Raw genomic sequence first — 21,720 nt, 5'->3', positions numbered from 1 at the left:
AGATATCCGCACCCGCTGCTGTCCGTGCTCCCGCTCGCTAGTGCCTGCGCTCGTGCATACCGCCGCCCGCTTGCCCAGAGATCAATGAACAGGAAAAACCGTTCCCGTTAGTTGATCTAAGCACCCCACAATGATCAGCTGCTTCTATGAGAAGCAGTGATCATTGTGAAAAAAAAAAAAAAAAAAACAGTTTCCCAGCCTCATAACACTTTCTGCAAGCGTACTTCCTACGCTTGCAGGTAGCATGACCAAAAAGTTACTGTGGCCATCTTGTGGCCAAATAGTAAAACTACACCCTAAAGCATTTCATATACAAATACACTATAAATTAACTCATTACCTCCCACACTCCCCAATTTTTTTGTTGTTGTAATAAATAAAAAAAAAGTTACCTTAGGGACTGAACTTTTTAAATATTTATGTCAAGAGGGTATAACACTGTTACTTTATAAACTATGGGCTTGTAATTAGGGATGGACGCAAAACTGAAAAAAATGCACCTTTATTTCCAAATAAAATATTGGCTCCAAACATTGTGATAGGGACATAATTTAAACGGTTTAACTTGCAACCAACATATATTGCCTACGCAGAAAACACCGTCCCTGGGCACTCCAGGCCTCCACGCCGAAACTGGGTGGCCGGTACTCCAAGCCAAAACCAGGTGGCCGCTCTCCTGGGGTACTTACTAGCTGTGAATGGCACCACACTAGTGGGAAGGACACCTTCAAAGAAGGTGTAGTAGGCAATAAAGAAGGGTGGAGGCACCCAAAAATAGAATTATAAGGGTTTAGATTACATTAGGCACCCAAAGAGTTTAGATCAGGTAGGATTTATTCAAGCACAATTAAATAGATAACGCATTTCTTGGGTCTCTGCTCGCTTTCTCGGGTCAATAAAGTGACTTAGAGAATTCAGTTTGCAGCCTGAGTGCCAAAAAATACATATATGTTTTTTAGGTGCCCAGACTAGTAAGGACCCCAGGGTTTTGGCAGGACCTGGAGTACTGGGTGGGGCTGGTGTTTTCCCCATAGGTGATTTTTAATTGTGCTTGAATAAACCTTACTTAATCTAAACCCTTGTTTTGCTGGTTTGGTTTATCTGGAGAGGTAAGAGACATCATGTATTTATGTATTCATAACGTATAACCTAAGATATTTTTATTTTTTGGGTGCCTCCACCCTTCTTCATTACTCTTTTGAATGTAGCAGTCATAAAATTGCCTTCTTAGATTTTATTGATTCAGAAGGTTGAGGACAGGTTGGAGACTAGCCATATTAGAAGTTGACAGCAGGTAATACCCTGCTACACATCACAAGTTTTCACTTTTCTGTTCTAAAGAAAGATATACTGACATGTCAGATGTTGAGTATAAGACAAAATTGCTTTAAAGATGAGGACTTTAAGGTTGGAACAGGTAAAACTGACTTGCTTGTGGGTAGAGAGAATGCAGTGGCAAGCCCCAGGAGCCTATGAAAATGGGCAGTGATATCCGGGTGGGTTTGGGGGTAACAAGCGAGAATCATTTCGAGGTATGGGTCCCACTGGCCCCAACTTGGTAATGTTTTCGAGAAAAATTGGCATGTATTGTGTGATAATCTAGGGTTGCACAAACAGTGGTGTCAAGAAGAGCCCCAAATTTCAAGGCCGAGCTTATCCATTCGGAGTATGCCACTAAAAAAAAAATTAGTGGGGAAGTATGTAACTCAATAATTGGTCAATGAAACTCAATGTTACCATGTAGTCATTGTAGTATTTGCACATTTGGCGATAGACCATGCATGTTCTGCAGGGAAAAAGGAGTAGAATGTTAAGACCTTCATCAACCGTGACACTAATTAGAGTAAGTGGTGTATATCTTGGAGTGTCCTTGCTCCCTTTTGTATGTAGAGAAAATGATTAGGCCCTTTAAATATGTAAGCAAGAACACATTAGAGACATAAGAAGGTAAGGGGTTAAAAGCTGTTGATTCATAAAGCACCGATATATTCGGTAGCGCTGTACAGAGCAAGAACAAAACATGGGGTACATCATAATACAGACAATGGTATACACTAAATAAAGACTCTGGAACATAATACATAATTGGTTGACATAGTAAATACAATGACAAATGTAGAGTTGGGCCGAACCTCCGATTTTAGGTTCGTGAACCGGGTTCGCGAACTTTCGCGGAACGTTCGGTTCGCGTTTAAAGTTCGCGAACCGCAATAGACTTCAATGGGGATGCGAACTTTGAAAAAAAAAATAATTATGCTGGCCACAAAAGTGATGGAAAAGATGTTTCAAGGGGTCTAACACCTGGAGGGGGGCATGGCGGAGTGGGATACACGCCAAAAGTCCCCGGGAAAAATCTGGATTTGACGCAAAGCAGCGTTTTAAGGGCAGAAATCACATTGAATGCTAAATGACAGGCCTAAAGTGCTTTAAAACATCTTGCATGTGTATACATCAATCAGGTAGTGTAATTAAGGTACTGCTTCACACTGACACACCAAACTCACCGTGTAACGCACCGCAAACAGCTGTTTGTACTAGTGACGGCCGTGCTGGACTGGTGCGCACCATGGCGAGAGTTCACAGAACAGGTATGCAGTGGCAGGATCACTGAACAGGTATGCAGTGGCAGGATCACTGAACAGGTATGGAGTGGCAGGATCACAGTACAGGTATGCAGTGGGCTGAGGGCTCACTGAACAGAACAGGTATGCAGTGGCAGGATCACTGAACAGGTATGGAGTGGCAGGATCACAGTACAGGTATGCAGTGGGCTGAGGGCTCACTGAACAGAACAGGTATGCAGTGGCAGGATCACTGAACAGGTATGCAGTGGCAGGATCACAGTACAGGTATGCAGTGGGCTGAGGGCTCACTGAACAGAACAGGTATGCAGTGGCAGGATCACTGAACAGGTATGGAGTGGCAGGATCACAGTACAGGTATGCAGTGGGCTGAGGGCTCACTGAACAGAACAGGTATGCAGTGGCAGGATCACTGAACAGGTATGCAGTGGCAGGATCACTGAACAGGTATGCAGTGGCAGGATCACAGTACAGGTATGCAGTGGGCTGAGGGCTCACTGAACAGAACAGGTATGCAGCCAGGAAGAAGTTAAGCCTAACTAATCTTTCCCTATATGAGAGACTGCAGCAGCTCGCCCTACTCTCACTAATGCAGGCACACGAGTGGCCGTAATGGCCGCCGCTGCCTGCCTTATATAAGGGGGGGTGGGGCTCCAGGGGCTAGTGTAGCCTAATTGGCTACACTGGGCCTGCTGACTGTGATGTAGAGGGTCAAAGTTGACCCTCAGTGCATTATGGGGCGAACCGAACTTCTTCCGCAAAAGGTTCGCGTGCGGTACCCGCACGCGAACCACCTACGTTCGCGCGAACCACGTTCGCCGGCGAACCGTTCGGCCCAACTCTAGACAAATGTAACATGATGAACAAAATATATAGCAAATTCCAAGAAACAAAAGGATAAGAGAACCCTGCCTAGTGAGCTTACAATCTAAAGGAATAGGGTGAAACAAGAGGTGGGGTAGTATACAATATGTATAGCTGGAGGCAGTGTGCAGAGGCGGGACAAGGTCATCCAGCACCCAAGGCTGAGACACCAAAGTGCGCCCCTCCATCCCTCCCACCCCAGTCGTCACACACTGATTGCTATTAGACTAAGAGGTGCCACAGGGCCCACAACCTCCCCAACACCTTAATGTCTAGTTATCTGGCTTGCAGTCACTGCTATGTATCCCCTTTTCTTATTTCTTTCTGCTTAAAACACAATTAGGAATGACAGCTGAATGAATTGTGCGCCCCCTCCTACACTGCGCCCTGAGGCTGGAGCCTCTCCAGCCTATGCCTCGGCCCGGCCCTGGCAGTGTGTTTTCAGGTTATATTTAGTATGGAGTAGGGATGGACGAACATATTCACTGGCGAACAGTGTTGCTCAGCTCACTGTCCGCAGTAAACACACGACCGCCCTATACTTTCCCATGGTGCCATTTTTTGATCTTTCATACTGAAGTCAGGTGGGACAAGACAGCCAATTAGACATTTTCCCACACGGCCACTCCCGACCCTATTAAAAGGCATGATTCCGGTGGCGATTTTCCAGTCTGCCTTAAGGTGGCCACACACTATGCAATCTAACTACAATTTCGAAACAATCTTACTAACATTCATGTACTAACTCTGCATTTCCCACCTGTGAAACATTTATATAGTATAATTATAGAAAATAGTACTTTCAAAATGACCATGTTTCTTTTATGAACTATGTAACTATGTTTCTTTTATTGAATTCTGGTGGTCACTTGACCACAGGCTTCCAGTCCACATATGTTGCTTCCTTTTGGAAAGCTAAATGCTGTCTCATCACAGAGTTCCATTGTCTTTGGTAGTATGCAATGGAAATTGTTGACTACTGCCAAAAATGATGCAGTGAAATGTGGGCAACTATTCTCCTACAAACTACATAATTTTTTAGTTCCCCATATAATTCAGGCTCCAGCTATTGCTGGTTCCCGAATTGCACTGTTTTTCTTGTATTTTGTTGTTATTGCTGCCGCTCAAATTAATCAATGAGCACTGCTTTAGCTGTAATTCACATCACATCCTATTGCAGCGGCCAAATCATGGGTGTCACATGGTGCCAAATTAAAATGTTACTCACCCTCCCTCCAGCAGCTGTCAGTGGGAGAGGTTGTGGCATGGGCTGCCATAATATTAGCATATGATTAGGCGGCAAGTCTGAAGGTGGCCATACACTCGTTACATTAGCAGCAGATAGATCATCAGATAGATTTTTGATCTATCTGATGTGTTTAGGAACAATTTTTACTAGGAACAGATTTCCAATAGATTTCAGTATGAAATATATTGAAAATCGATCTGATGGCATTTTTTTTGCCATCAGATTTCCATTAGGTCCAATGCAAAATGATAAGCAATCTCAACAGATCGACCAATCGGCTGCAAATCGGCTCAGTGTATGGGACCCTTTACACTCTTCAGTTGTTGGCTAGTGAGGGTCTCATTGCTAGCAGAAAGAAAGCTAAGCCTGGACAGGCCGGATCTCCGTGATCGCAAGAGGTAACACATACCTTCCAACATTTGTAAATAATAAAGAGGGACAGTCCAGTAGGGACAGAGCAAGCAGTGCACTTAACAAGCCACAGAAAAAGGTGGATTTGGCCCTAAAGGTGCAATTTAAAGGATGTGGCTAAAAGACAAAAGACATGCAGACATGCAAAGGGCTTTGAAAGCTTTCCTTTTAAACCACTGAGTTGATCTATAAATAGTATTAGCCTTACATTAAAGAGGGCCGATTCTAGACTTTTTGCTGCCTGAGGCAAACTTGATGTCTAACACAGTACAATATTCTGTTCCTTATATCAGTGGCGTAGCTAAGGAGCTGTGGGACCCGATGCAAGTTTTGCAATGGGGCCCCCCCAAGCACTCTATACATAACAATTGATACGGCACACAAAAATCTGCAAATGCCAACTACAGTGTCAGAGGTGCAAGAAGGGGATGGAGAACAGTTTGTTAATGATTACCACTATTCAAAGTATCTATAGAAGTGATTATTATGAGCACAGGACCAATAGAGAGCTAAAACTGTAGTTGAGGGAGGGCCCTTCGGGGCCCCTCTGGCCCAAGGGCCCTGATGCGGTCACAACCTCTGCAACCCCTATTGCTACGCCCCTGTCTTATTTTATAATCATGTATGGATTAATTTACATGTTGTTTGCAGGATTCTATTTGGACAGAGGCCATACTGGTGGGTTCATGACACTGATTACTATGGAAACGTATCAGCTCCAGCCATTGAACAGTTTCCTATGACATGTGAGACGGGACCAGGTAAGCATTATGATCAATACTTCTCTCCATAACATTACATGCAATTAAGTATTTATATGCTGTTATATATGGCTCCTGACAACACAATATTGCCGAACATTATTTCACAAGTCATGACTTCTGGTCCTGCCTGGTCCTGTGACATACTGTTTTCCACTTTTCCTAATATTAACCAGACCTGAAGTCAAGCATTCTTGTGTGTAGTAACATCAGTTCAGAGTGACCAGATAATACCCAAAAATGCTTACTTTGTGTGGTAATGTGCAACTGTACATGCACTGCTTTTTAAATGCTAGAAGAATCATAAGTAGAGTCATGACATGCTGAGATGTGCATGATGTCAAAGAAAGAGCAATAACAACTGCATACAAGAGTAGGGATGGTCCTGCTTAGGAGAACTCATGGAGAAGCATGTGATCAGTTTGATCAGCTGATAGATTTGTAAGGTTCTGATTTGCTGGCCCTGATCATGTGTTAAACCAGGAACTCATCACAGCAAATCAGGACCCTACAAATCTATCAGCTGATCAAACTGATCACATGCTTCTCCATGAGTTCTCCTAATCAGGGCCATCCCTATACAAGAGATGCTTGTTGGGTTGTTTCCAAGACTTGTAACTGATAACTTTAATATTTTTCTGAAGGGTTTTGTAGAAGCAGAGAAATTAAAACTTTCAAAACCCTTAAAGGCAGCCATACACTGGTCGATGTGCCATCAGATCGACCAGCTGACAGATCCCTATCTGATCGAATCTGATCAGATAGGGATCGTATGGCTGCCTTTACTGCAAACAGATTGTGAATCGATTTCAGCCTGAAACCGATCACAATCTGTTCAGCTGCTCCTGCCGCCTGTCCTCCCCCCGCGCATACATTACCTGACGCTGGCTCCCGGGCATCTTCTCCACGCTGCACCGCTCTGTTCTTGCTCCATCTCGGCGCTTCCTGTGTCACTCCGTGACCAGGAAGTTCAAATAGAGCGCCCTCTATTAGAACTTCCTGGTCACTGCAGTGACCCAGGAAGCGCCGGGATGGAGCGGGTGCAGCGCTGAGAAGATGCGGAAAAGACGCCCGGGAGCCCGCATCAGGTAATGTATTTTTCATCGGATCGGCCGCCGCTAGCGACGCGCACTTTACCCGCGGGCGATCGAGGGTAATTTCCCGCACGGCGCGATCGACGGACCGATCCGATTTCGGGAGGAAATCGGATCGTCTGCGGCGTTTACCGCGAACGATTGGCAGCAGATTCGATCCCAGGATCGAATCTGCTGTCGAAACGGCCGGGAATCGGGCCAGTGTATGGCCACCATTAGATTTCTTCATCAGACATGATACAGAATGGTGGCAACTACTGAGGGGCTCCATGCAGTCCATCTGATGTACCTTGAACACCAGGGCCCATATGTAATTCACTTTTTCTTCTGTGTTTTCTCCTAGGTGATATTTTTAAACTTGTCAATAAAATGCCTTTTAAGACACCAAAAGTAAAAAAATACTCAAAATAATTTTGATAGTACTTTTTCATTTAATTTTTGGTGCTTTTTCAGTTGGCAAGGTCTGGAAAGTTATTTTAAATTGAAATTGAAAAATTATCTCTTTGTAGAAAACTCAAGTGAAAAAGTAAATTGCATATGGACCCAGGGCCCATGGACCACTTCCCTTCAGCCCTGGCCATGTGCGGTTCCTGTGTTTTAAATTTGGATTGAGTGGTCTTACCTGGCTTTATTCTGTCCAGATGCCCTTCTGTGCTAATGTATTAAGTGTACAGATTTGTAACTTTATATGTGGAGGCCTGATGAAGGGTCTGTCCCAAAACAAGTCGACGTTGCCGCCTCAATGTTAACCACTGCACTAATCACGGGCATAACAATAGACCCTGCAAGGGATGCAGTCGCACTGGGGCCCAGAAGCCATAGGGGGAGAAGTTTCTTTTACCAGTCCTGAGAGACTGACAACTAAGCTCATGGAGAGAATAAACTTTCTGCTCTGTCACAATTGTTCTAATGACTGCATCTGCTCAGCCAGTGATAAGTAATCATACAAAGTTTTGCAGACAAAGCTTTGTAGACAGTCCCTATTCAGTGTGCAGCAGGGTCTTGTGTACAGCTGTGCCCTGCCCCATCCACAAGTGCTCTGTACTCTAGTGATGCTGGAGAAGGCTGTAGAGCCAGTCATGCTCCATCAGAGGAGGACAGAGTGAGTGTAATAAGCTTAGGCTGGGTGCACACTCGTTTGTCGGTTTTCTGTATGTGCTTTCTGCACACCATGTATGTCTGTATGTGTGAAAACATGCACGTTTTATTACAGAAGCTAATGTAATTGATACAGAAAATGCATGCAGTGATTTACTGCTGTCTGTTTTTATCTGCATGGAAAAACACATTCAAGTGTGCACGAGCCAACTGAATAACATTGGTTCTCAGCTTACCTGTGCAGAAAGCCAGGGGGAAATGTACCCCATACAACATTCTGCAGGGGGGCTCAGTTATTTCTAGTTATGCCCCTGGCACTAATCTTGATGTTAATCACTGCTTCATGCTTGCCATTTTCCGCTATGGAATATGCTGTCTGAAGGATATTTTATATAAACATTTTGCATGTATTTGCCTTAAATAAAGACTTTTTGCATTTTTGCATACAAACTTTTGGAAGTTTCTTCAATATTTCTTCAATATATCCTTGTACTGGTATAATTGAAGTACCTGGGAGCAGACAAGAGCAGGTCAATTAGAGAAACAGGGTCGGTCCAGGCAGCAATCCATAAAACAGTCCAAGATCAGGCAAAAGGTTGTTCACAGATAATCCACAAAAATCACACTAATGAATTGTGCTACGAAGCAACAAATCTCTATTATGGGTTAGGAACTCTGGGAGAGGCAGACTTAAATATTTTAAGGCCTAATCAGCCCAGGACTATAATACCCAGCAGTCTTTGCACTTTACCAAGAGAGTGACCAGTTGGTCAGTCTGCTACTTTGATGAAAATTGCACTCCAGCACCTAAAAGTACCAGAGCTGCTGTTTGGATACAAACTGCCTCCAACCTGTATACATCTTTTTCTTGAATATGTTTTAAAGGTTCTCAATAGGATTGCGGGTCAGGGGAGGATGGGGGCCACACCATAAGGGCCTTTAAGGGCAGGTGCATTACTATAGGGGAGCAACCCTTGCAACCGCAGGGGGGCCCGTAGGTGTAAGGGACCTCGACTCCGACTCATTAGTCTAATTTTTTTCGAAGGCTGTTGATTTGGTTCAAAAATCATCTGACTCAGACTCCTCAGTTTATTGAAACCACCGGCTCCAGGTACCCAAAATTGCTCCGACTCCTCAACTCAACCCTGGTTTTCACCATGTTATGGGTGTGAAGATTCTGATGGCCACACTTTTTTTATGACCCCCAGGCTGTGAGGGTCACCAAGGGGAAGCAAGGGAATGGTTGTGAACATTAAAAGGTCCCCATCAAAGTTTCGCTTTGAGGTGGGGGGGGGGGGGGCTCATGATTTGTAGTTACACCTCTTAAACCAGTACTCCTGTACAGGGTCTTAGGGTGTGACCAAGAGACAGCACTCTCTCTCTAATTGAATCTGATCGGAGACTGATCTCTCTATGATCAGAGAGAGATCTGTTGCCTTCCCATAGACCACATTGTTTTCAACATGAAATCTCTGGAGAATCAGCTTTGTGACACCACAAGGTCGAGCAAGTCGGCCCTACATCTTGCAGCATGTCCGATCGATACATGCAGCCAATTTTGGCCCAAAATTGGTCGCATCATCGATCGAGCATGCTCTTGGTGGCACCAATTTTCATCAGATTATAATAATCGAATCAGATGGTCGATTGGCCACCAAGTCACCTGAAGTATGGCCGCCTTAAGGAGAGTGCAGTTCCATTATCATAATCTTTTACAATGGTATCCTCCCTGTGCTCCTCACTGACAGCCTACTGATAACTGCAAGCTGAGGAATGGGCACACTTATCTTTATCTGAGCAGAGACCAGGAACAGGGAGACCACAGTAGAAGGAAGGGGGGGGGGGGGGGTGGAGAGAGAGGCAAGGAGAAGCTAGATTAATTAGTTACTAATGGATTGCAGAACCTGACAATGTGACTGTGTGAGGTCAGTGACCTTTCATGCTGCTAAAAACAACCTGTGATATTTCCTTTACTTTAACAGAGGAGGATTTTTTAACCCTTGCAGCCTCTCTGAATAGTAACCACTTAAAGTTAACCAAGCACTTATCTTACAGAATATATAAAACAAACCTCCCCCTAAGTGGGGATTTGTAACTGGAATGGTCTGTGCTCGGATCCCTGTAAAGGCTCAAATCTACATAGGGCAAGTGATCTATATGGAATATTGTTCATACCACTACATCATTGCTTGATGCAGTACAAAACTATGCAAAGGTCAATCATGAACAGCTCTTGCCTACACATGTCAATTTGACCAGCGTGGCCTTTCCAAATCAATTAAAAAAGTGATATATCAATCAAAAAATGTTTAAAACGACTAGTTATTCATAGCTTTTTGTTCAGTTTTGTTTGACTATATGAATATGCAATAGTTTCTATGTATGCCATCTTTTAAATTATTTCAGTGCAGTATTTAGTTTCCTCTGCCTTCTTTTTCAAACACTCTCTAAGGAATGCAGTAATTATTAATGGTCCTCTGTCCTGATAGCCTAATAAACTGCAAACTCCTCTACCTTTATTTCAGCATTGTTCAGTTTAATGCCGGGAACACACAATGCAACTTCTGGTCCGATTGACGTCGGGAATGGGATGATTACTTATGACATGTCTGATCTGTTTCTGATCGATAAATGGATCAATTTTGCGAAGTTACCATTGGAAAATCAACCCCTTTATCGATTGGGAGCAGTTTGGACATGAACACATGATAAAACTTCCTCCTCAGATTTCCCGCTGATCAGATGGGAAGTTGCATCGTGTGTTCCCAGCATGAAATACACTTGCAACTTGCAACATTGGTAGCCTAGAATTATTGTAATCGTCAAAATCTCAGCTCCTCAGCGACCAGTCTCATGTCTCCCTTTTGCCTCCAAACTACTAGAATGACATGTCCATGCAGAATTAAGGGCTTGTTCACACCTAGGGCGTTTGCGTCTTTTCTAAGCACCGGCGATTTTCAAAATTGCCCTAAAAGCGCTCGTGCAATGATTCCCTATGAAAGTGTGCACATTTGAGAGGTTCGTTTCGAATCCGCTCAGCAAACCACTGTCTGTACCATTTTTGGGGCGCATTTCCCAATAATGGCAGGTATAGGGAAATCGCAAAAAAGCTTGAAAAAATGATTGGTCTAGCGATTTTCCCAACGCTTTTAAGAATAAATACATTGTATTTATTATTTTCCGGGTCAAAGAGTTCACTTCCTGACTTGCGTCAGGAAGTGAACAAACAAATTGCTGTGCAAAATCGCTTAGAAAAGCGCTTTATAAAAAATCGAAGCGCGCAGGTAAGCATCGGGAGAGGAGAAAAAAACACTCACAAAATCCAAAATCACTGGCATCAGCGATTTCGATTTTAGATGTGCACAAAGCCTAACTAATTTTTTCTCATGTTCTGTAACTCACTGCAGTCTGATTTCCAGTCCACTGAAACGGTTCTTACCAAAGTGGCTAATGACTTCCTAACAGCCAAATGCAAAGGTCATTACTCAATCTCAGCCTTCTTAATGTGTCCTTTACTTTGGAGACTGTTAACAACCTGCTTCTCCAGACACTCTCATCCTTGGGTGTCACGGAACAGCCGTGAGAAACGAAAACGCAACCGCAGTCGGTTTCCTGCCTCGATTGCCGTTGCGCTGCCAACCAGAATACCAGGCAGTCCAGCCTGGAGGGTCTCTGCTGTCTTCATAAGAGCAGCAGAGTTCTTTTCATGAAACCTGGTGCCTGTGACCTGTTAGCCAGAGGTGTAAACTCAAAGCTTGTCCAAGCTGATTTCACATTCAGATGTTAATTAAAGGAACCAAAAGGTCCTTTTCATACAGGGAGATCCCAGGAAGCTAGTCACAGCTTGACACCAGACAGCCTGGCTGCAGCCTTACCAGGAAGAAATGAATGTATTACATAATTTTTTGCCTATGTACAGCATACAGTAAATAGGGTAGTTATGAGAGTGGTATCATTGGATCCGTAGGGTCATGCTGAATCTCTTGATACCAGTCGAGAGGGGCCCGGGGTCCCTACAACCCAGGTATGAATCTTCTCAGAAACCTGATCCGCTGCCCTAGCCATGTCTGATGTCATATTAATCTGTATTTTCCGACAAGTATGAATCTGTTATCCCCCTAAATATAATGTGTATAGTTCATGAGTTACGGCATTTTATAAGTTTAGCCCTAAAATCTCTCAGAGGGAATGAACTGTCATTGGTGGGTAACTCAGAGGGGGCTGGCATTGCCAGACCCCCAAACCAGCTTCATCAAAAGCACATGGCCGGCAGGCGGGCCCTCAGTCCTCCAAATTCCACCTTCACGAAAGCACACTGCCAGCCAGGGGACCATGTGGTTGGCGGCCATCTTGTCTGAGCTGAAACAAAGGACACATGGCTAGCGGCCATCTTGATCGGCCATCTTGTCTGAACTGAACAAAGGACATTTTCCATGTTGCTTGGATTTTAAACTTTGCTGAAACTGAACAAAAGGAACTCTACAAGTTTTCCCAGAACGGACATATTTCCACAAACCCTAAGTATTTTCTCCTTTTTTATTTCATACTGGCTATTAATGTTTCCATAATTGTTGATTTTAATAATTTTCTGTATATATTAATTATTTATATTGCCGTGAATAAACGACTTCATCAAAGTCATTCACTGTTCCGCTACCCTGCTTATCAGCCGCACAACTGAATCAGACTTCTGAAGAGACGCTACTATTGTTGAGATCTAGACAGAATAGAGTGTGTTTAACCGTTTTTATTTGCAGGTCGAGAAATAACCAGTTAGTGAATTCCTCTGTCTCAGAAAACAGAGGTGGTGGCAGTTATACCCTGAAATAGTGTGTAAAGTTGTAATTACCGTACCTCACAGGCTCCCTTCTGGTTTGTCTGCGGCCAATTCCCAACGGTTCCTACGCATTGACTGCGACCAGAGTTCACACGATCCGTGCGCTGGCACCGTTTGGAAGGCATTTCGCGGTCTGACCACTAGGGCTCCTGTGACATTATTCCCGCCGTGCTGGCAGCTCGAGACTCGTCAGCCAGGTTGGCCGACACGAAGCGGGCAGCCGACACCGGAACGCTGATGGGCTGTCCCGGTGTCAGGGGGAACTAGACCCAACAGCGCCAATGGCTACTATGGTGGATGTCTTGGTGACAACTCCCCACACAGCATCAGAAAGGGGAAGGGTCACGGAACAGCCGTGAGAAACGAAAACGCAACCGCAGTCAGTTTCCTGCCTCGATTGCTGTTGCGCTGCCAAATCAGAATCTCATGTCTGTGGATACCAGGCAGTCTAGCCTGGAGGGTTTCTGCTGTCTTCATAAGAGCAGCAGAGTTCTTTTCATGAAACCTGGTGCCTGTGACCTGTTAGCCAGAGGTGTAAACTCAAAGCTTGTCTAAGCTGATTTCACATTCAGATGTTAATTAAAGGAACCAGGTCCTTTTTATACAGGGAGATCCCAGGAAACTAGTCACAGCTTGACACAAGACAGCCTGGCTGCAGCCTTACCAGGAAGAAATTAATGTATTACATAATTTTTTGCCTATTTACAGCATACAGTAAATAGGGTAGTTTTGAGAGCGGTATCTTTGGATTCGTAGGGTCATGCTGAATCTTTTGATACCAGTCGAGAGGGGCCCGGGGCCCCTACAACCCAGGTATGAATCTTCTCAGGAACCTGACCCGCTGCCCTAGCCATGTCTGATGTCATATTAATTTGTATTTTTTCGAGTATGAATCTGTTATCCCCCTAAATATAACGTGTATAGTTCATGAGTTACGGCATTTTATAAGTTTAGCCCTAAAATCTCTCAGAGGGAATGAACTGTCATTGGTGGGTAACTCAGAGGGGGCCGGCATTGCAACACCCCCAAACCAGCTGGCGGGCCCTCAGTCCTCCAAATTCCACCTTCATGAAAGCACACTGCCAGCCAGGGGACCATGTGGTTGGCGGCCATCCGTGCGCTGGCACCGTTTGGAAGGCATTTCGCGGTCTGACCACTAGGGCTCCTGTGACAGTGTTTGGCAGCGGTTGGGACCTGTGTTGTGCTGAAAGTATCTAAGATAGCGCTAGCGCTATCAAGAAATGAACTAATTAGTTGGTGTAGCTGGAAGGCAATATATTTTTTATATATACAGAGAGACTGTGTAGCCAGTACCCCTCCCCAAAAGTTTTATTTTATATGGCGTGGAAATGTCCGGGAACTACAAGAACATGTGCCTGGCGGACCTGCAAACTCTTTGCCAAGCGAGAGGCATTGAAGTCGGCCGCAAGAAACACCAGGACCTGGTAAATGACTTGTTTCAATGGGATACCCGGCAACCGCGGGAGCTGGATGTGTCTACTGAGGTAGACGCCGACCCATCTGACCCAAGTCAAAGGGAACCAGAGACTGAAGATCCTAGGCGTACAGAGGTTGAGCAACCTGCGGGCAATGCGGCAACAGTTACGCAAGAGGCTGTCAGTGTGGTCCCCAATCCCAGAGTTTTTGAAAGTACTCGCCCGGAACCGGCCAGTACTGGACTGTCCATTTGTACTGATCCGATAATGCAGCAGGCATTACGACAGCTGATGGAGACTGACCTGGACAAGTACCTGCAGTATATGGCGGAGCAAAAGCGAGCGGAACGCCAATCTGCAGAACGCTATGCGGAGAGGAATGCCACTGAGCGAGAATGGGAGCGCCAACAACAGCATGAGCTAAACATGGCAAAAGTGCAACAGGCCAGCCGGAGTTCTCCTCCCAAGCCTCCCTGCTGAAGGAGCTGCACCACCCGTAAGTGCAAAATTTAAATTTGCTAATATTGAAAAAGTCACTGACATTGACTTGTTTCTGCGGTCTTTGAAAAAGCATGCCGAGCATGCCGTCAGTATCGTCTGTCCCAAGACCAGTGGGCCAGACATCTGACACCTTTGCTGCGCTACAAAGCACTTGATGCTTCCGCAGAGTTACCTACGGAAAAGGATAATGATTATGCTGCTATAAAAGACGCTATCATTACCAAATACCAGCTGACGCCAGAAGCTTATCGCAAGAAGTTCAGGGCCTGGCAGAAAAAATCTTCTGACTCTTATCGAGATGTGGTCAGCAGCTTGCTCACCACACTCCGCCAGTGGACTCTAGGCCTCACCAAAGGGTCTTATGATGTCCTGGAGGACTTGATAGTCCTGGAACAATTTCTGAACATTTGCCCTGCTGATGTACGACAGTTTGTGCTAGAGCGCAAGCCGGCGCCAGCAACTGTCGCTGCAGATCTTGCTGAAACTTTTGCAACTACCCGGGTGCCTGATACACGCAGAACTGTCCCATCCAGCTGGAGAGGAGGTCAGCCCAATACCCCGGCAGACTCTCCTGCCCTGTGAGCCGTCAGCCACCGAGGCCACCCAGCGCAGCTGCTGCACCCAGGCCTGCAGCACCTGTATCCCCTGTACCTCAGCCACAGCAGAGCACAACCCGCCAGCGAACCACAGCCTGGATCATCAGATTTTGTTCTGTTTGCCTGCGGAAAGAAAATCCGCGACTGAACCGACCAGCAGCAACTTGTTAGAGTGAATGGCAAAGTTGTCACCGGATTCCGAGACACCGGAGCTGACATCACGTTAGTTCACTCACACCTTGTGCCAAAGTAGAGCATCAGCTCCAGCCGATCCCTTGCCCTTACTGGAGTAGAGGGCACCCTTTTTCACATAGCCCACGCGAGAGTGAAGATCGACTGGGGGGTGGGAGTCCAAGAAAGGGTTGTTGGGGTTATGAAGGATCTCCCAGTCCCTGTGTTGCTGGGGACTGATTTGGGCAAGCTTGTGTCCTACTACAAACCTGCCACGACCGCCTTGTCGCTCACGGAAAGAGAGACGGACTCTCCACCCACCACCAGGTACTTTATACACTTGGGGGAGCACCAGGGGGAGGTGGGTTGAATGTGCCCAGTTCAAGGGTACCAGGTTCAATAGTGCCTGCTTCAAAGGCACCTGAGTTTGATGTACAAATTGCCTGTTGTGATGAAGATGTAACTGTACCTGTGTTTAATGTACCAACTGTCTGTAATGAAAATGTGTCTATGCCTTTCACTGTCATTAATGCATGCATCGATGATTCAAGTAATGCCAGTCTGTGCCATTCTGAAGGTATACCTGTGCTAGCAGTACCGCGCAGCTGTACTGCTCAGAACCTGAGCTCAGACCAGGTGGAGGGGGTTCCGGCCTCCTCCCCCTCCTCTGACCATAGGGATGAGACCTTTCAGCCGCTGGCCTTGTGTGACATGAGCCAGGTGGCTGAAACTGACAGCGTATTCACAGCAGCTCTACAAAGGGACCCAAGCCTGGAGGTGCTCAGGCAGCAAGCCTCTGAGCCCCTCGCAGACGGGGCCGCTTTCAAGGTGTACTGGGAAGGTGGGAGACTGTACAGCAAGTCTGTACAGCCCCCTACCGATAGATCACATGCGAATACCAAATGGCTTGTGGTCCCGAGTGCGTTCAGGGGACATGTGCTGAAATCCGCACATGATAATTCCCTGACAGGACACTCTGGTGTCTGCAAGACACTTGCCTGTATTCGGAGACAGTTTTATTGGCCCAGGATGAACAGGGATGTAGCAAACTACTGCAAAGCATGTGCCGTCTGTCAGGAGCTGGGAAGGTCCAGGGATTCCCGCGGGGTTCCCTTAGGTCCACAGCCACTTCGCAGGGAACCCCTGCGTGGGCTGGCTGTTGACCTACCCAAACCACTGCCCGTTGTCAGCAGTCTCGGCAGACACCACATCCGACCGCAGTGGCGCAAACGCCCTGTCCAGAACGGTCCATGTCGGGTCAAACCTGAGGTTAGCAGACCGTGACCTGTCCAGTGGAACCGAACCGCAGGCGCCAATGGGTTTTCCCGCCGTGCTGGCAGCTCGAGACTCGTCAGCCAGGTTGGCCGACACGAAGCGGGCAGCCGACACCGGAACGCTGATGGGCTGTCCCGGTGTCAGGGGGAACTAGACCCAACAGCGCCAATGGCTACTATGGTGGATGTCTTGGTGACAACTCCCCACACAGCATCAGAAAGGGGAGGTGTCACGGAACAGCCGTGAGAAACGAAAACGCAACCGCAGTCGGTTTCCTGCCTCGATTGTTGTTGCGCTGCCAAATCAGAATCTCATGTCTGTGGATACCAGGCAGTCCAGCCTGGAGGGTTTCTGCTGTCTTCATAAGAGCAGCAGAGTTCTTTTCATGAAACCTGGTGCCTGTGACCTGTTAGCCAGAGGTGTAAACTCAAAGCTTGTCCAAGCTGATTTCACATTCAGATGTTAATTAAAGGAACCAAAAGGTCCTTTTCATACAGGGAGATCCCAGGAAGCTAGTCACAGCTTGACACCAGACAGCCTGGCTGCAGCCTTACCAGGAAGAAATGAATGTATTACATAATTTTTTGCCTATGTACAGCATACAGTAAATAGGATAGTTATGAGAGTGGTATCATTGGATCCGTAGGGTCATGCTGAATCTCTTGATACCAGTCGAGAGGGGCCCGGGGTCCCTACAACCCAGGTATGAATCTTCTCAGAAACCTGATCCGTTGCCCTAGCCATGTCTGATGTCATATTAATCTGTATTTTCCGACAAGTATGAATCTGTTATCCCCCTAAATATAATGTGTATAGTTCATGAGTTACGGCATTTTATAAGTTTAGCCCTAAAATCTCTCAGAGGGAATGAACTGTCATTGGTGGGTAACTCAGAGGGGGCTGGCATTGCCACACCCCCAAACCAGCTTCATCAAAAGCACATGGCCGGCAGGCGGGCCCTCAGTCCTCCAAATTCCACCTTCACGAAAGCACACTGCCAGCCAGGGGACCATGTGGTTGGCGGCCATCTTGTCTGAGCTGAAACAAAGGACACATGGCTAGCGGCCATCTTGATTGGCCATCTTGTCTGAACTGAACAAAGGACATTTTCCATGTTGCTTGGATTTTAAACTTTGCTGAAACTGAACAAAAGGAACTCTACAAGTTTTCCCAGAACGGACATATTTCCACAAACCCTAAGTATTTTCTCCTTTTTTATTTCATACTGGCTATTAATGTTTCCATAATTGTTGATTTTAATAATTTTCTGTATATATTAATTATTTATATTGCCGTGAATAAACGACTTCATCAAAGTCATTCACTGTTCCGCTACCCTGCTTATCAGCCGCACAACTGAATCAGACTTCTGAAGAGACGCTACTATTGTTGAGACCTAGACAGAATAGAGTGTGTTTAACCGTTTTTATTTGCAGGTCGAGAAATAACCAGTTAGTGAATTCCTCTGTCTCAGAAAACAGAGGTGGTGGCAGTTATACCCTGAAATAGTGTGTAAAGTTGTAATTACCGTACCTCACAGGCTCCCTTCTGGTTTGTCTGCGGCCAATTCCCAACGGTTCCTACGCATTGACTGCGACCAGAGTTCACACGATCCGTGCGCTGGCACCGTTTGGAAGGCATTTCGCGGTCTGACCACTAGGGCTCCTGTGACATTATTAGGGCCCTTGTTCTGTCCTATCTCTCTGGAAGGTCTTCCACTGTCTCTTATTCAGAGCACATCTCCTCTTAACTTCCCATGTCTGTTGGGGTCCCTTAGGGCTTGGCACTTGGTCCTCTTCTTTTTTCCATATATACACGGTCTCAGCAACTTAAAGCAAACCTAAAGTCTTTTTTTTTCTTATTTAACACTATATTTTTGTTTATTCTGCCGCGGGTGTACGTGTCCCCCCTGAACCATGGCACCTCTTCTTATCTCTCCGACCCCTTCAGTTGGATAAGCTCTGAACAGGAAGAGGCAGAGCTGCCTCATAGATGTCAGTCGTGGCCATCTCCCCCTTCTCCGCCCCTTCCACCCCTTTATTTCCATAATACCGACCACCCTGCTCCGTAAACAGTTCTATCCTTGGAGCAGGATGCTGCGCTGGAGCGTGCGTTTGTATGAGCACACTAGTCTGCTGACTGGAGCCACGACCCGAAAGTTCTAACAGGGATTGTGGCCATATTAAACAGGTAGTCCCGGATTCTTTCTAGTGTAAGTAGCAGAAGAGAGGGGACGGAGCATCAGTACGCAGATAACTATGCTCTCTGTAACTAGCGCTACCCATATATATATATATATATATATATATATATATATATATATATATATATATATATTTTATTTATTTTTTAATTCTAATTTGACTTCAGGTTTGGTTTAACCTCCCTGGCGGTCTATTAAGATCGCCAGGGCGGCTGCGGGAGGGTTTTTTTTAATAATAAAAAAACTGTTTCATGCAGCCAACTGAAAGTTGGCTGCATGAAAGCTCACTAGAGGGCGCTCCGGAGGCGTTCTTCCGATCGCCTCCGGCGCCCAGAATAAACAAGGAAGGCCGCAATGAGCAGCCTTCCTTGTTTTGCTTACATCGTCACCATAGTGACGAGCGGAGTGACGTCATGGACGTCAGCCGACGTCCTGACGTCAGCCGCCTCCGATCCAGCCCTTAGCGCTGGCCGGAACTTTTGTTCCGGCTGTGCAGGGCTCGGGCGGCTGGGGGGACCCTCTTTCGCCGCTGCTCGCGGCGGATCGCCGCAGAGCGGCGGCGATCGGGCAGCACACGCGGCTGGCAAAGTGCCGGCTGCGTGTGCTGCTCTTTATTTCGCTCAAATCGGCCCAGCAGGGCCTGAGCGGCGACCTCCGGCGGTGATGGACGTGTATAGTCGTCCATACCGCTGAGGAGGTTAATGAACTAAGTTGATTTTCAATACCACTTTTGACACAAAACTGTACCTTTCAGCCCCTAACCTTAATTCCCTCCTTTCCTTACTGAGTGTCTGACCTCTGCTGTATCTTCTTTCATGACCTTTCCCTTTCTAAACCTTAACTTGAGTAAGACATTTAAAGTAATTTTCCATAATTTCTTCCACCTATTTTCCTTATATAACAATGAATGTCAATAAGTCCCCTATAACGTATCGTAAGTAAACACAAGCAATCCACTCAATCCACAACCAATAAAGATATATTGAAGCAGTGGCCAAGGTAATCCATTTGACAGTGGGATTAGAATGCAAACTGAAATCCTCAGCGCTTGCCAAATAGTCAGTCAATCCACTTCTGAAAGACCTGCAGTCACCCAGTGTTCAAATGCCTCCAACACATGGCCGACACCACAAGAACCAAGCGGAGATTCAGTAATTTTGCAGATTAAACACATTTTTATTGAACAGATTGCCATTTCAAATGGGGAAAAGTACTTACATTGTGGGCCACTACAAGGACCCAGCAGTAAAATCTCACCTTGAGTGTAAACAAAGTATGCAAAAAAAAACACAGTATAATGCAGAAAGATAAGACCAATCTTTGTTCCCAGACAGTTTTGGGCATTACACCATCTTCAGGAGATAGGAGAGACCGAGCTAAGTTACTTATAAGGTCTAGCATTAGCCATGAGTGAAGTTGGGCGGCCATTGTCATGGTAACACACTGTCAGCTGCCTATTGGCTAGGTGCGGTTGCCTGGCTGCTCAGGTCACACAGAGCATTGAGTATGGACACTCAGGTATACAGTCACATGGCTGCCGAGTGTGCATCATGGGAAATGTAGTTAATCAAGAGCCACCGTGAGTGTTAAAGAGATGGGACTAAAGGGTATATTTATACTTACTTAGGGCTTCCTCCAGCCCAATGAGGTGTGTGTACTGGGCTCTCTCGCCATCCTCTCCAGTCACTCTGTAATCACATGTGAGCATAACATAGATTGTATTTCATCAGCTTCTGAAGAGGGGTGAGATTTATTTCCCTTCTCAGCCTCCTGTCACACTGAACGGCTCTCAGCCAATTAGTGAAGAGCAGGAATGTGGGAGGGGAGATAATAAGCTTCCTTCTCCCCGGCAATGTGCCAGAATTTGTTTTTTTTTATCTACATAGGTTCCCTCGTTTTTCATTAGATGTTGCCAAAACAAGACAGGGGCAAACGCAGGATTTTTAAGGGGGGGGTTCCTGAAAGGTCCAGAAGCACGTATGTCCCCGAGTGCTTCCGAATACAGGTGGCTCCATACTGCCCATGCACAAAAGTGCGCTGGCGTATTACGGAGCTGCCTATCTTTGGAAGTACTCAAGGACACGAGTGTTTCTGAGGGCTTCTGGTAGCAGCAAATGTGAACGGGGTACAGCGCTGGAACAACTCTCCAAGAGAGGAACAGGAGATAGACTTAGTTTGGACAATTCAGTGGAATATGCTACATAGTGTCACATAGCGCAAGCGATACCCATATGATGCAGGGATATATGCATCTGCGGAAGATGGCGGCGCTATATAAATACTAAATAATAATATTTTGCCTCACCAGGATTGCACTTTTATTTAGCTTTCCTGTATGACAAGAACACACAGCCAGCTCTAGGGGAAGAGGGAAACAAAGGTGAATGAAGGAGGCTGGTGCACACCAAGAGTGCTTCTGAGCGTTTTTCAAATCAACAGTGATTTGAAAAGCGCTTGACTAATGTTACCCTATGTGGGTGTTCCCACAGCAGCGTTGTGATTTTTTCAAAATCGCAGGTATACTGCATGTAGCATGTTTTTGAGCAATTCATTCAAAAATCGCTCTGAAAATCACTTCACAAAATCACACTCACAAATTGCTAGCGATTGCTATTGTCATTTTGGCGTGCACTAGCCCAGAG

The 21,720-nt window shown here is 46.0% G+C and overlaps 1 protein-coding gene across 1 annotated transcript in view; it reads left to right on the top strand.

Moving 5' to 3' along the window:
• The window catches only part of G6PC1 (glucose-6-phosphatase catalytic subunit 1), a 48,966-nt gene that overhangs the window by 6,258 nt on the left and 20,988 nt on the right, over positions 1–21,720 (top strand). The window contains exon 2 of the mRNA XM_068264500.1: positions 5,758–5,867. Within this exon, the coding sequence (XP_068120601.1) occupies positions 5,758–5,867 (110 nt within the window). The remainder of the gene's footprint in view (positions 1–5,757; positions 5,868–21,720) is intronic.

The sequence above is a fragment of the Hyperolius riggenbachi genome, chromosome 12, assembly GCF_040937935.1.
Source record: "Hyperolius riggenbachi isolate aHypRig1 chromosome 12, aHypRig1.pri, whole genome shotgun sequence".
NCBI classification, from domain to species: Eukaryota; Metazoa; Chordata; class Amphibia; order Anura; family Hyperoliidae; genus Hyperolius; species Hyperolius riggenbachi.
This window is presented reverse-complemented; position numbering and strand designations above follow the sequence as displayed.